The sequence below is a fragment of the Oryx dammah genome, unplaced genomic scaffold, assembly GCF_014754425.2.
Source record: "Oryx dammah isolate SB20612 unplaced genomic scaffold, SCBI_Odam_1.1 HiC_scaffold_25, whole genome shotgun sequence".
Lineage (NCBI taxonomy): Eukaryota > Metazoa > Chordata > Mammalia > Artiodactyla > Bovidae > Oryx > Oryx dammah.
Window position 1 is genome coordinate 99903106 of NW_024070209.1, and position 15533 is coordinate 99918638.

The window sequence follows — 15533 nt, forward strand, 5'->3', positions numbered from 1 at the left end:
TATCACAATTAACTGGAAGTGGGTGTCTTCTAGAATGTACTTCTCTAATGATGTGTTATTAAGCTTTTTATACTTTTAATGATTTTCCCTAAGAGCCTTATTAACTTATGATCCTGCAGTTGATGAAAAAAAAAATTACAGAATATAGTTAGTTGCATAGATTTCTGTCACTAGTCAGTCATTCCCAGTGGCAGCTAATTAGGGAAGGGGGAGTGTGTCGTTTTCTAGAGGTGAATTAACCCAATAATAAGGTACTGAGCAATGGCTAAAGAAATGATCCTTCCTTGTAGCCCACTCTGCTCAGAAAGCGTGTGCGCAGTATGTTTCCTGCTTATCGGATCAGCCTGGTGTCAGTCTTTGGGGCATTCATCTCCACTACAGACGTGGAGTTTGTGTGGGCTCTAAGTGGCGGTGGTGGCTGTCGTTTACTGATGCTCCCAACGTGCCTGGCAGAGTCTGAGTGCTTCATGCTCTGCATAGAGCATCTCATTTAATCCTTCCAACCTGAAGAGAAGGCTGCTGATTACCCCTACCATTTCAGAGTTGAGAGACCTGAAGCAAGGGGAGGGTCACTAACTGGCCTGGCATCAGTTGCATGGCTGGCAGTGACAGAGGCCGGGCTTGAACCCAGACATCCTGCTGCAAAGCCAAGGTCTTTCTAAAAACTGTTACGCAGCGTCCACTGCCTCGTATACCATGACGAACACACACAAACTACAGTTGTGCACCTTAAAAATCACCTTTCCCCAGCCGCCCCCCGCCCCCGTTCCCTTCCCCCACAGGCTGTGATCTGCCTTTCTCTTGAAGACACCTTGGAAAGTCCTCATGTTCTAGCCCAAGCTTTTGTCCGTTTAGCCAATTCTCACTGAGGCCCTCTTTATCCTTCCTGTTTGGTATCGCAGGGCCCTCTGCAGACAGAACCAGACCCTCCTTAACCAGTGGGGGAGCAAGGCCCTGCTTTTAACCACCACTCTGTATTGATCCTCCAGGCAGCACTGGTGTCTTCTCTTCAGGGCAGAAGGAAGACCAGAAGAGAGAAAAAGGGGACTGTAGGTTGACCCCTTTTCATACTGTTATGGGGTTCTCAAGGCAAGAATACTGAAGTGGTTTGCCATTCCCTTCTCCAGTGGACCACATTCTGTCAGACCTCTCCACCATGACCCGCCCGTCTTGGGTGGCCCCGCAGGCATGGCTTAGTTTCATTGAGTGGGAGAAATATCAATAACCTCAGATATGCAGATGACACCACCCTTATGGCAGAAAGTGAAGAGGAACTAAAAAGCCTCTTGATGAAAGTGAAAGAGGAGAGCGAAAAAGTTAGCTTAAAGCTCAACATTCAGAAAACAAAGATCATGGCATCCAGTCCCATCACTTCATGGGAAATAAATGGGGAAACAGTAGAAACAGTGTCAGACTTTAATTTTTTGGGCTCCAAAATCACTGCAGATGGTGACTGCAGCCATGAAATTAAAAGACGCTTACTCCTTGGAAGGAAAGTGATGACCAACCTAGATAGCATATTGAAAAGCAGAGATGTTACTTTGCCAACAAAGGTCCATCTAGTCAAGGCTATGGTTTTTCCAGTGGTCATGTATGGATGTGAGAGTTGGACTGTGAAGAAAGCTGAGTGCCGAAGAATTGATGCTTTTGAACTGTGGTGTTGGAGAAGACTCTTGAGAGTCCCTTGGACTTCAAGGAGATCCAACCAGTCCATTCTGAAGGAGATCAACCCTGGGATTTCTTTGGAAGGAATGATGCTAAGGCTGAAACTCCAGTAGTTTGGCCACCTCATGCGAAGAATTGACTCATTGGAAAAGACCCTGATGCTGGGAGGGATTGGGGGCAGGAGGAGAAGGGGACGACCGAGGATGAGATGGCTGGATGGCATCACTAACTCGATGGATGTGAGTCTGACTGAACTCCCGGGAGTTGGTGACGGACAGGGAGGCCTGGCGTGCTGTAATTCATGGGGTTGCACAGAGTCGGAGCGACTGAACTGAATGGAGGTTGACCCCTGTGGTGGGAAACTGGAATTACAGCAAAGGCCTCCTCATGGGGAACGTTTAGTTTGAATTTTTACAGTCTTTGAGCTGTCTAGTAAAAGTTTGTACATCAGCCATCTTTGCATAAAACAACTGTGTAAGGAATATAATTTGGAAAAGTCTGCCATTGATCTAATTGTGTTAATATTGACTCATAAGCTAGCTGACAAATTTACTGTTAAAATAGCGGAAAATAGGACTGTTGAAAAAAGTTGGAGTTTAGCCCCGTCCTCAGCTGCTGACCTGTTTTTCCAGTAGGTGATATATATACATAGTTCCCTCCACCCTTGAGTGTCATGTCCTCCCGGAAATAGTCCACACGTGTGTTCTCTTTTTAACCATGTGGTAGCCTGCTACAGATACAACTCTGAACCTTCTGTTGCTATATCTTGGCAGTTCCTCCTTGACAGTACTCGAAAGGTGGCCTTGGTTTTGGTCGATATTTTAGTATCTTGCCAGCCTTCTGTAGACATGCGTCTTCTCTCCGCTCCTTCGCTGTTACACGCAGTGTACAGGGACTCTCCGTGTTTGCACATGTGGGAGACTGAGCTGGTAGGTCAGTCCAAGTGCTCGTACCAGTGCACACTCCAGCACCCGTGTGGAGGAAGTGCCCGTTTTCCACACCTGCACTGACACAGTATGTGTTCGGTTTGGGTTTTACATTTCTTACTCCCCCCACCCACCCCCAGGAAGTCGGTCTTACTGGAGAGCTCCAATCACGAGCCGACAAGGGAAGGCCCCAGGACACCAGGAACCCTGGCCAGTCTCCGCGGTCGCTCTGGCTTCGTGAGGAGCCATGTGCTGGCGAGAGGGGCTGCTGCCCTGTCACGTGGGTCCCCTCTGGCCATGGAGCTCAACACGGCTATGCTACTGGGGACCAGAGTCTAGGGTTCCTCTCCGAGATCGTCCCTTATGGACTTTTCCCTTGCGCTTTAAGCCCCCCACCTGATTTGTGAAGCAGCCGCCTTCCTCACTCTAGCTCAGAACCTGCCCTGTCTCTCCCGCGTGCTGATCCTGGTCAAGCTGATGGTGCAGGGCGGCACTTCAGTGTGCTTGTGACTGCACTCCTCTGCCGTTGGGTAAACACGAAACGTGGAAGCTGATCTACCTTAGACACGAGCCCAGCTTGGCCAAGAGAGAGGTCTGGAGAGGACCGAGAGCTGGGCTGGACTTAAAAATGGTGTTCTCTCCTGTGCCATAGAGTTCCTGCTTTTGGAGATGAGGCCAGTGAGCAAAAAGGATGAAGCTACCTGTGACATGTTGAGTCTGAGAGAATGTGAAAAAGACCCCAAAACCAATGTTAAGTAAAGAACCAGCCTGTCTTCCATACAAGCAATATGTTTAGCCTGCTTCTCAGGAATAGAGATCAGCTGTCTTAGTAATAGTGACAGTGAATCCCCCAGAGTGGTGATGACCGTGTTCTGAGTGCTGTCCTCGGCGCTGTGTACGAGCCGGGTAATGCTCTTCTTTCCATTTGGTAGGCAAGACAAGTCCAGCAATACTGTTACCTGTCACGTAGGTGACTTACCATGGTGACACAGCAGCAGAGCTCGGTAGGGATAACTCACGAGCATCCTCTTAACCACTGGGCCAGCCACAGCTTTCGTCCACATCCAGTCAGGCCTCGTGAAGAGAGGCCAGGGGACCCATCTCCCTCCTTGACAGACAGGACTGAAATTCACAGCCTTTACTCACAGTGTGGACTTCGCCCTAATCATTCAGAATTCCTTTTATTTTACTATGTAAATGGAAGAAACCTCTTCAAAAAGGTGATGGAGATTTTTTAAATGAAAGGACTATAACAGGATAGCATCAGGGATACTTCTAGTTTAACACAGCTACCAATGTAGGATGCTGTTAGTAGTTTAAGTTAAAAATTGAACCAGGCCTGCTTCCAGCAGGGGGAGACAAGTTCACACAAGATTGTCCTAAAAGACAAAAAACAAGGAGTTATACTGTCCACATGCCGTGCGTGTGTGTGAGTGAGTGAATGAACGGAGAGAGAAGAGAAGGATGCCTTTGAAAGCCGAAGAGTTCCTTTGCATGTCCACGCCCCTCAAGACCTGGAACGTGGTTCTTGTAGAAGAGTCAGTAGCTACAAGAGCAGTATTCCTTCGGAAATGACCTCACTCTGCGTGGTTCGTTAGGGGGCCTTTACGCCTACAAGCCTTCATTCGAGGGCTGCTTGTTGAATGAACTCTTGGCTGAGCAGGAGTCGTACAGGCCCTGGTCCTTCCTGTGAGTGGCATTGAATCCTGCGGTTCCGGCCGGCACTTGCCCTCCGGCCATCCATAGTAGTGTGTCACCCTGGTAGATCAGAGCCCACCGCCCCAGAGACAGTGTGGTCCTGCAGTGCGGGAGACCTGGGTTTGATTCCTGGGTTGGGAAGATCCCCTAGAGAAAGGAAAGGCCACCCACTCCAGTATCCTGACCTGCAGAATTCCATGGACCATGTAGTCCATGGGGTCTCAAAGAGTGGGACATGACTGAGCAGCTTTCACTTTCACCCTGGTAGATCAGAGCCCACCACACCGGAGACAGTGTGGTCTGCTCAGCATGCTCAGGACAGAGAGGACTTGAAGAATTAAACAGCCAGGAAGGTGGTGGCAGGGGTGTGTTCTTTTCCCACCCATGCAGCTTGACACAGACACCACCCAGGATGTTTAACTGACCTTAGAATGGCTCACCTTTTTTTTAAAAAAAAAAAAAACAATTTTCTTTCTTTCTTTTTGGCTTTGCTGGGTCTTTGTTGCTGCATGGCTTTTCCCTAGCTGCGGTGAGTGGGGCCGCCACTCTAGAATTGCGGTCCGTGGGCTTCTCGGTGCAGTGGCTTCTCTTTTTGCAGAGCACGGACTCTAGAGCACGCAGATTTCCGTAGTTGCAGCACGTGGGCTCAGTAGATGCTTAAAAAAATCTGCAAACAATAAATACTGGAGAGAGTGTGGAGCAAAGAGAACCTTCTTGCTCTGTTGGTGGGAATGTAAATTGATACAGCCACTATGGAGAACAGTATGGAGATTTCTTTAAAAACTAGGAATTAATTGTGGCTCATGGGCTTAGTTGCTCTGCAAGGCATGTGGAATCTTCCCAGACCAGGGATGGAACTCAGGCCTCTCGCATTGTTTGGTAGATTCTTTTCTTTTTTTAATTTATCTAATTTTAACTGGAGGATAATTGCTTAACAATGTAGTATTTGTTTCTGCCATACAGCGACATGAATCTGCCATAAGTATACATATGTTTCCTCCCTCTTGAACCTGCCTCCCACCATCCCACCCCTCTAGGTTATCACAGAGCACCAGTTGAGCTCCCTGCTTCCTGCAGCAAATTCCCACTGACTATTTTACATATGGTAATGTATATGTTTCTATCTCAATTTGTCCCATCCTCTCCTTTCCCCACTGTGTCCACAAATCTGTTGTCTATGTGTCTCTAATACTGCCCTACAAATAGGTTCATCCGTACTATGTTTTTAGATTCCATATGTAAGAGTTAATATATGATCCTGGTTTTTCTATTTCTGATTTACTTCAGTCTATGTAACAGGCTCTAGTTTCATCCACCTCACTAGAACTGACTCAAACTTGTTCCTTTTTATGGGTGTGTATTATTCCCTTGTGTATATGTGCCACAACTTCTTTATCCGTTCATCTGTCGAAGGACATCTAGGTTGCTTCCATGTCCTGGCTGTTGTAAATAGTGCTGCAGTGAACACTGGGGCACATGTGTCTTTTGAAATAGTTTTCACAGGGTATGTGCCCAGTAGTGGGAGTTTTCACAGGGTATGTGCCCAGTAGTGGGATTGCTGGGTCATACGGTGGTTTTAAGGAATCTCCATACTGTTCTCCATAGTGGCTGTTATTAACTTACATTCCCACCAACAGTGCCAGGAGGTTCCCTTTTCCCCACACCCTCCCCAGCATTTGTCGTTTGTAGATTTTTTGATGATGGCCATCATCTCATACAAACCTCACTGTATTTTGGTTTGCGTTTCTCTAATAATAAGCGACGTTGAGCATCTTTTCGTATTTATTAATCATCTGTATGTCTTCTTTAGAGAAATGTTTGTTTAGGTCTTCTGCCAAATTTTTTATTGGGTTGTTTGTTCTTCTGATATTGAGCTGCTGCTGGGTGGATTCTTTACCACCGAGCTACCAGGGAAGCCCTCACCATTTCTATAGGGCAGTAAATTATGTCTGCGTTTCAGTCCCACCAAGCCCTGAGCTGAGTGATTCAGGGGGCTGACACACATCCTCACTGGTCCTTCTTCGCTGGTAAACATGATTGACCAGAGCAGGACAGTGCTCAGTAGAGGGTGACCTGTCCTCTGGAGGTCATCCCCAGGTGCCAGGGTGGGACCCGGCAGCTACAGTGAGTAGGACACTTTAGCTCTTTGTTTGCCAGGGGGGCCGCAGGTACAGTGTAAAGAGGGCCCCGCTTTTAAAGTAGTTGGTCAAGCTTTCTTCTTGGTGAATCTAGTTTTCAAGACGTGCTCTCCCTGTCTCCCCTGCGGTCTCGCTCTTCAGACAGACTCAGACTCCATGTTGAAACCTGGGAGGGTGGGGTCTCACTTCCCTCGTTGGCCTTTATAGCAACAGACTACGTCACATCTCATCCACTGGCTTCTTCCTTTGGTGGTCAGAAAAGAGGTCTCCCCGACAGAAGCCCACCCCCATGATCTTGATAACAGGGCCAACCCCAGGACCCAGCATCGCAGCACTCCACCCTGATAGGTGAGGAAATGTAGAAATATTGTCACGTTTGCTCTGGGCCTATGCTAATACCTTTGTCTCCCCTTGGCATTTAAATACTGTGAACTCGCTAAAACGTGGTGTGGGCTGGTGATCACATTTATGAACCCGTTGCTAGGGGAGCTGCTAGTGAGGCTTGTTTTAGGATCTGAGTAAATTGACCTGACAGGTAGTGGCGATTGCTTCATTAAGGGCCGCTTGAGACCACGTTCTTAAGAAACTCAGCGTCCTGTCTTGCTGCCACATCTTGAGGCCCTGTTCTTTGGTAGTACTATACATCTTTTTGTGTCATCAAGGTCTCTCCTCTTGAATCAAGTACCTTTTGGATTCTTCAAGTGATTTTTTTTTTTTTTTTAATGTTAAACGTTTTGGGAGTCCTTGGAAACCAGCCATTCCTTAGGAAAGTGGTACCATGCTTGTGGTTGCCTTCACACATCTCCCTCCCTCCCCGTAAACTTCACTAGGTGATGGAAACAAGTAGTCTGCATGGAGTCACCAGAGCAAGTCACCAACATACCTAGCCGGCTTTGCTGTCGTGCTCAGGGTGAGAATTCAAAAACTCCACGCTACAGTGGAAAATTCTTTGTGCTGTTGGGCTGATGACTGGCTACCTTGGAACCTGTCCAGAAGAATGTCGTGGTTGAAACCGGTGGACCAGGATCATTGCCCGTCAGAGCTCCAGCTTGTGTTAACCGTTCAAGTCGTACTTCCCCACTTGAACACTTTCCTTGCTGAGATAATGTCATCACTTCTTTCTTTCCTACAGGAGGATACCATGGAGGTGGAGGAGTTCTTGAAAGAGGCTGCAGTAATGAAAGAGATCAAGCACCCCAATTTAGTACAGTTACTCGGTGAGTGTGAGGAGCTCTGAACTTTGAATTAAATTCTCCGAGTGATACAGGCGCTGTTGGAGCAGAGGTGAATGGCTCACTGCCTTAAAGTTTCTGGTCTGTACGTCTGTTCCCCACCTGCATCAGCCCTTGGTACAGAGGCCTGTGTTGAATGGGTGTGTTTGTGTCCGTGCACCCCTACAAGTGAGAGATGGGGGGTGTGTGTGTGTGTCCATGTGCCCACATGAGTGAGAGAGAATATTAGAACTTTTAGTTGATACCCAAAAGTGGTCAAGCACAAGTCTCAAATCAACATCTTGAAACCTAAGAATTTCAGAAGTTCCTTCCTGAAGCAATTCTGTACGTAGAAATAGCCATATATCCATTGGGGTGATGACTTAGTATGTTTGATGTGGCCCAGCCTCTGCTCTTGAACTCAGCGGCAGCCTCTTTCCTGTTGAAGCCCATGGGCTTGAGAGGAAGAAAAAAGGGGGGGCCATGTCCCTCCCGCGGAAACATAATCTCAACCGGCGAGTGCGTGGAGTCATCGCAGGACGTGGGCCCAGGATGTAGGGCAGAGTGAGAATCCGTCTCAGAAGCCTCGTTCTTCAGGGCTCATCTTTTCTGGTGTGTGTTCCGTTGGAAGCGGAGCGGCACGCTGAAGCCTTGTCTCGTTGGCAGGGGTCTGCACCCGGGAGCCCCCGTTCTACATAATCACTGAGTTCATGACCTATGGGAACCTGCTGGACTACCTGAGGGACTGTAACCGGCAGGAGGTGAACGCCGTGGTGCTGCTGTACATGGCCACTCAGATCTCGTCCGCCATGGAGTACCTGGAGAAGAAAAACTTCATCCACAGGTAGGAGCCCCAAGAGGCCGCCCTCCCCGCACCAGCGGAGTCACGGGGCAACCACGGGACCCGGGCATCCTTTTACAAAAAAACACCCCAACCTACAAGGTCTTCTGGCTCGGCTTCTGACTTTAGTGCCGGCAGCTGCTTGGACCTTGGAGCAAAGGCAAACACCAGGTTCCTGACGTTGCCAGGGTGAGAAGTCTTTCACTGCAGAATCATTTTGGACTCAGAGGAATACTGAGTGGAGTCTATCAGAAGGCGCCCCTTTGCGCTGGCAGGGCTCCCTGTGGCCTAGGGCACCTGTTACTCCCCCAGGCCTGGGCTTCATCGGTAGGGTCGTGACCCCTTCCCAGCAGCCGCTCGGGGGTTTTTTCCCCACAAGCTCTCAGAAACGGCCCTACACGGGCTTTGTTCCCATGTTGTGTGTGTATGTGTTTTCCCCTCCCTTCTGGTAATTATCATTTCATTCTCCACTTAACTTGCTGTCATCTGGTTCAGGGATGTTTCCACCATTGTCAGGACTGTGTATGCGTAGTTCTAAATTAAGCATCTTGGCTGCTTCAAAGCCTGGAGTGTTCTGACCTTCAAGCATGCCACAATTATCTTGGTCTCCACATTCTTTGCTGGTGGAAATGGCTTCCTAGCAGAGTGACGGCCTGTGCAGGACAGGGCCTGATGGGCTTTGCCGGAGTCTTCTATACAAGATGTTCTCCAGCCACCGTGGTGACCTTTGCTTCCCAATTAACTCAAGTATGAAACCTGTACACGGGACTTCATAGTGAGGAGTAAGAGGAGCGTGTGTGAACTGCTGGCGGTGCCTTGTATGACGGATTTTTCTCTGCTCCATGAGAGTCTGCTTCAGAGGCTCCTGTCACTCAGGAAAGTGAACCCTCTGAGGCTGCAAATTGAAATTTCTCGACTTCTGGTTTGCCTCGCGTGGCTCGGTTTGTTCTCTCTTCATTCATGCAAACTTAAAATGCTTTACCGAAATCCTATTAGGCACAACCCTCCTGAATTTCCTTTCCCTCTCATTGCTGGTGATCAGGCTATCTCACATAGCCATCGCCTTCAGCGGGTGCCTCTTCTCACCCCGCACTCCAGGTTGCCTTGCGATTTCATGGTTAACGTCCGTGAACCAGAGATTAGGTTCCTGCCTCCGTGGGAGAATCAGGAGGCAAAAGGAAGGCGATTATACAGGAGAGAATCCATAGAATACATTTGGATACGCATCAGGAAGAAATAGGAAAGTGGGAAGTACAATTTGGATAAAGAATGTCGTGGGCTTTATTTTATCCTGTTGAGTCTAAATAGGACAAGCAGAGACTCACGCTGAGTAAGTTTCTCAAGATCAAGGCCTGGCCTGGATGTCCGCTCCCAGTGCCTGGCACAGGGCAGCAGTAGCTGAACAGACTCCTAAGGACACTGTCCCCAGGCATCAGTCAGTGCTCTACTGTGAATTCACTACCACGTACAGCCACCCTAAGAAGCAAGCACTGCTACCATCATCTTCATCTTATGGGGGAGAGAACTGAGTCCTAGGGTGATTCGCTCACTCCAAGTCGTGGGGCCAGGGAGCGTATTCCCCTGCCACCCTCTGCGGGTAGAGCTTGGTGGTTACTATTTACAAGTAGATGTATTTGTTTAGGATCTCCCATTTTCCCATTGTGGGTGTTGCCCCTTGGTAAACAGTGGTGGAAGATTTGTAAAGCTGACAGCCAGCCAGGAACTCACAGATAAACTGTTTCCTTTCCCAGAGATCTTGCTGCCCGAAACTGCCTGGTAGGGGAAAACCACTTGGTGAAGGTGGCTGATTTCGGCCTGAGCAGGCTGATGACAGGGGACACCTACACAGCCCACGCCGGGGCCAAGTTCCCCATCAAGTGGACGGCACCCGAGAGCCTGGCCTACAACAAGTTCTCCATCAAGTCGGACATCTGGGGTAAGGGCCACTGCTCCAGTTTTCTCCTTGCCCTCATCTAGGGTGGGGCTGTGTCCCCATTTTGCTTTCTCTCCTTGCCTTTTCAGTTCCTTTTCCCTTGCTTTTTCATTTCTTTCTCATTGCTTCCTTCTCTTTTTGTTTCTTTTACTTCTTTTTCAATTTTAAAAATCTCTTCTCCCATGTTTTTTCTCCTAAATGAGGTAAAAGTGAGGGTTTTTTTTCCTCTTCCAAAATAATTCAGATGAACTCTTTCCCCTAACTTAACAACTTTATGTCTTCTTCACTGTTAAATTGCCTGGATGTGCAGGGCAGCCAGCCCACCCTGCAGGCACCCAGGGTCTGCCTCTGTGGAGAGAATGCTGCAGAGTCTGGTTTGAGATTCAAGTAGAATGTTCCTCTCCGAAGCCTTGTGTGACAGTATTTTATTTTTACTTTTTGTTATGCAGATTGTCAGCAAGCAGTCAAGGAGGCAGAGTTGCCTGGTGACTCCAGGCACTTGCCACCCCCAGCTTTGCTATCTTCACCTCGTGGTACCCTCTCACCCTATACCCCCGCCCAGCCCCAACCCTTGTTATTTCAAAGTAAATTCCAGACAGCATAATGTTTTGTCCATGAATATTTCATATGTCTCTTAAAGACGGCTTTTGTGTTTGTAGAACCGCAGATTGAGTTTAGTTTCTGAATTTTGCGTGCTTAGTCACTCAGTTGTGTCCGACTCTTTGCAACCCCTTGGACTGTAGCCTACCAGGTTCCTCTGTCCATGGGATGTTTCAAGCCAGAATACTGGAGTGGGTTGCCATTTCCTTCTCCAGGGGATCTTCCCGACCCAAGAATCGAGCCAGTGTCTCCTGAATTACAGACAGATTCTTTACCTGCTGAGCCATCAAGGAACCAGTTTCTAAATATTAGCAAATATCAGTGTTCAAATTTCCAATTAATCATAAAAGTCATGCTTTGTTTTTTTTTAATCTGTTTGAATTGCGGTGAAAATACAAATTTCCCAGTGCAATTAGTTGATGATATCCTTTAGGTCTCCCCTAATCTGTAAACTCCTCTTTTATCTCTCTGTGTCTCTCACTGGTTGTTCGTGGAAGAGATCCTGCCATTTGTCCTTTAAAGTCTCCCACATTCTGGATTCTGCTCACTGTCTCTCATGTTCCTCAGCCTTCACTGTTCCCAGAAAATGGGTAGTTGGACCTAGATACCTTGATCACATTCGGGTTTGACTTGTTTTGTTTTGGTAAGAGTACTTCATAGGAAGGAGGGTACCTTTGATCAGTAGCCCCATAGTTCTTGATTTTCCCTCTCTGTCTAGAGCCACTGATTTATGAGGGGGTTGCCGAATGACAGTTCCCTGGTTCTGTCATTCCTTATTCATTTATGAGCTCCATGCTTCTATAAGAAGAAACTTCCTCCCTCCTACCATCTGATTACAGTAAGGGGTACAGTTCATACAGGAAAGACAAATATAAACTTCCTTGCCATTATTAACCAGTTTCCAAGATAACAGATTGATTTAATACCCTCCAGTGGTGACCAATTAGGTTTTGTTTTTCTTTTGTATTATTACAAGCTCTTGGATTTAATTATATTTGAGTATATTATGGATTAATCCACTGCAGCAGTTTTTTAAAATTGATATTCAGATTGTCTCAACTTTGGCCTGTGGGAACTTCAAATTATTCCTGGTTCTTTCTGAGAAAACCCTATAGTCTTCTATAGCATGTGTGCTATCTGAAATGAATGAAATACTCCAGGTTCATTCTCTGCCCCAGACCTGAACCACTCACTTCTCCAAGGAATTCAGGTTCCTTAGTGGGACCTGGAATTTCAGTGATTTCGTTAGATTTTAATGGAATTTTTGGAATTGGAAGGGACCTTAGAGATAACTTCATGTACCCAGAAGAGAGAGGGGCCTGTTGGAGGCGCGCGGCTAGTTGGTCACAGAGCCACGACTGGAAATGGCCTCTTCACTTTCAGTCCCAGGTGCCTTCCACCACATCTCCCAGTAAGATGGCCACGCTCCCTTAAAGACCCTGGAGGGGCTGGTCACCCCAGGCCCCTCCTCTCCTATAGCATGTGCTAGTCCGTGGGCATGAGCGACCGGAAAGCCTCATTCTGTCCTGTTCTGTCCAGGGCTGTTGGTAATTAAGAGCCTCATAAAATGTCAGCGTGTCTGGGCTGCTTCTGAGGGTATAACTTCTGAAGTCTGCTGCATAGTTAGCCGGTTTTGAATGCGGTGCAGTCAAATCTTAAACGCATCTTCAACAGTCTTGCTCTTTCTTTTTTCTTTTAGCATTCGGAGTGTTGCTTTGGGAAATTGCTACCTACGGCATGTCACCTTACCCAGGAATTGACCTGTCCCAGGTGTATGAGCTGCTGGAGAAAGACTACCGCATGGAGCGCCCGGAAGGCTGCCCAGAGAAGGTCTACGAACTCATGCGAGCATGTGAGCCTTCCCCACCGGTTCCGACGTGGGCTCTGTAGGCAGCCTAGTGCGGGGCGTGTGTGTCAAGGGAGGGTTAAAAGTGCTCCATTTCCTCTCTTCTTTCCCATTCTTCAGAAGCAACTACTGTACAGTTTGGTACTTTCTTTTTTTCCCCATGTTTCTATGTGCCTTTATTCATATATAGTATTTTACGTATGAGGGTTTTTTGTTTGTTTTTCATGCAAAACGAGACCGATGGATACCAAACCTGGGTGGATAAAAGTCACTCAGAATATTTGCCTACTATACAAGAAATTTGCATTTATTAATAAGAACCCCAAGTTTTACAACCCTGTAAACTGTAGCCCGCCAGGCTCCTCTGTCCGTGGGATTGCCCAGGCAAGGATACCGGAGTGGGTTGCCATTTCCTTCTCCAGGATCTTTCCAACCTAGGGATCCAATTTGCATCTCCTGCATCAGTCAGAGGATTCTCTACAGCTTAGCCACCAGGGAAGCCCATATATATTATGGGCCCTGAAATTTCAGCAATTTACATACATACATACATATACACACACACGTGTGTGTGTGTGTTATATGTGTGGTGTGTGTGTGTTGCGTGCATGTGTGTATGTGTGTTATGTGTGTGTTATAGGTTGTGTGTGTATAAGTATGTAACGTGTGTGTACGTATATAAAATGTGTAAAAATTTATCACCTCAACTCTTTTTTGTACTTAGCAGTGGAACAGGCCTGTGTTTCCATGTCTGTGATTCAGAGCAAGTGAACTCTCTTTCCCCCACTTTCCTGTCTCATATCTTTATGTAGCTGTCTGGCATCTATTGCATTATTTATTCATTCATCCAGTCCACTTTTGATGAGCATTTGGTTGCTTTACACATTTGTTGTTGTTGGGTTTTGTTTGTTTTTTTGTCATTATAAATAAGGCAGGAACCAGCACCCTCATACATAGACCTCTGTGCACTTTACTAGTACTTCCAGAAGTTGAACTGTTAGTTCAGGGAGCTAAGTGCATTTTAAATTTTGATAGGTTTTATCATCTTTTTCTCAAAAAGGTTATATGAATTGATACTCTCAACAGAAGTTTCTGAGAGGGATTCTATGTCTTCACCTAATGGGATTTAGTCATCCCTTAATCCTCATTTTAACCTTGTTTTAATTAGTACATCTTTTCTGATGAGGAATTTGGGTTGATAACCATGAAGTAAGGGTAAGGTAGGAAGCAAGCTATTGGCTTTAGTAACTTTCTACATTTGCTGGAGGCAGGCTGGTAAAATCCTATTTGTAAATGTAGTTGTTGCTGTCAGCCTGTCTCTGGGATTTTAGACTCTGTATTCCTGCCAGTATGTAAAATTTTCTCAAATTCTCAATGTCTGTAATAGGACACAGTGACATTCATCACTTTAACTTGTCATAGCAAAAGATGCTTAAGCAGGATTGGAATGTTAATTTCCAGACTTTCCACTGAGAATGTCTCCTCCCCCCATGTTAGCGAGGCCTCGTGGGCAGTCTGACTTGGGTCTCATCTGCAGGTTGGCAGTGGAATCCCTCTGACCGGCCCTCCTTCGCTGAGATCCACCAAGCCTTTGAAACAATGTTCCAGGAATCCAGCATATCAGATGGTACAGTGCCTGTCCTGGGGGTGCCCGTGGTGGGGAGCGAGGTCGACTTGGGAGGGACAGCCGTGTGGGGCCCAGCCCAGGCCTTCAGTCCACTTCCTGCTAGAGCGTGTGGGCCAGCATCTCGCCGGAGACCAGAAAGCGGAGCAGGGGTGCTGAGGGTGGCTTTCCGTCTCTTGCAGCCAGGGTTCTGAAAATTGCTCAAGTACTGTTTCTTCAGAGTGTGTGTCCCTTTTCTGTAACCGTATATAGTTTACTACTGTTGCCTTAAAAAGAAAAAGCCAACATACCACAATGATGCCACTGCTGATGACTGCTGGTTTTGTTCTTAATTTTTTTGGTGTTTCTTAGAAGTGGAAAAGGAGTTGGGAAAGAAAGGCATGCGAGGGGTTGCAGGTACCCTGCTGCAGGCCCCAGAACTGCCCACCAAGACGAGAACCTCCAGGAGAGCTGCTGAGCACAAAGACACCCCCGACATGCCCGAGACACCCCACTCCAAGGGCCCAGGAGAGATTGGTATGTGCCCACCCCCCACCCGCCTCGGGGGCACCAGGGAGTCAACCCTAAACTGAAAGGCAGGCACATCCCTCATGAGTGGGCCAGCTGCAAAGAGGAAAGTTCTCCTTTTCTCTGCACTCTCTACCCACCCCACCCCCCGCCCCCATCAGGTAGGAGCCATTGCTTCCGCGGTCAGTCTAGTCAGATAGGCAGAGATGTTCATGAAACCTACCAGAAACAAACCCACCTTTTCATGTATCATTCACACTGTTTGTGGTTGTTCTGCATTGTGGACAGATAGAGCAATAATAAACACTGAACCAAACAAAGAGCAGCTCGTTGTGAAAGCGCTGATACGAAAAGCTCACTGGTGCTGATGGAGCCATGAGACCCCCGGGGCAGAGCTGGGGTCCTCGTTGTCTCTGAGAAGAGACTGTGGTGTTGTCCCCTTGACTAGCGAGGGCGGTGGGAGCACTGCAGGAGGGGTTAACATGAGCAAACATGGACCCAGTGCTTCCTGTGTGCCAGGCTCTGCTCTGAGCAAGGCTGCTCT

The 15533-nt window shown here is 47.6% G+C and overlaps 1 protein-coding gene across 2 annotated transcripts in view; it reads left to right on the plus strand.

The window, feature by feature from the left end:
- ABL1 (ABL proto-oncogene 1, non-receptor tyrosine kinase) overlaps nucleotides 1–15533 on the plus strand; it is a 138028-nt gene that overhangs the window by 115378 nt on the left and 7117 nt on the right. For both annotated transcript variants that reach the window (XM_040225400.1, XM_040225401.1), the window contains exons 5-10: nucleotides 7560–7644; nucleotides 8305–8482; nucleotides 10231–10415; nucleotides 12712–12864; nucleotides 14396–14485; nucleotides 14834–14998. In XM_040225400.1, coding sequence (XP_040081334.1) covers nucleotides 7560–7644; nucleotides 8305–8482; nucleotides 10231–10415; nucleotides 12712–12864; nucleotides 14396–14485; nucleotides 14834–14998 — 856 coding nt within the window. The remainder of the gene's footprint in view (nucleotides 1–7559; nucleotides 7645–8304; nucleotides 8483–10230; nucleotides 10416–12711; nucleotides 12865–14395; nucleotides 14486–14833; nucleotides 14999–15533) is intronic.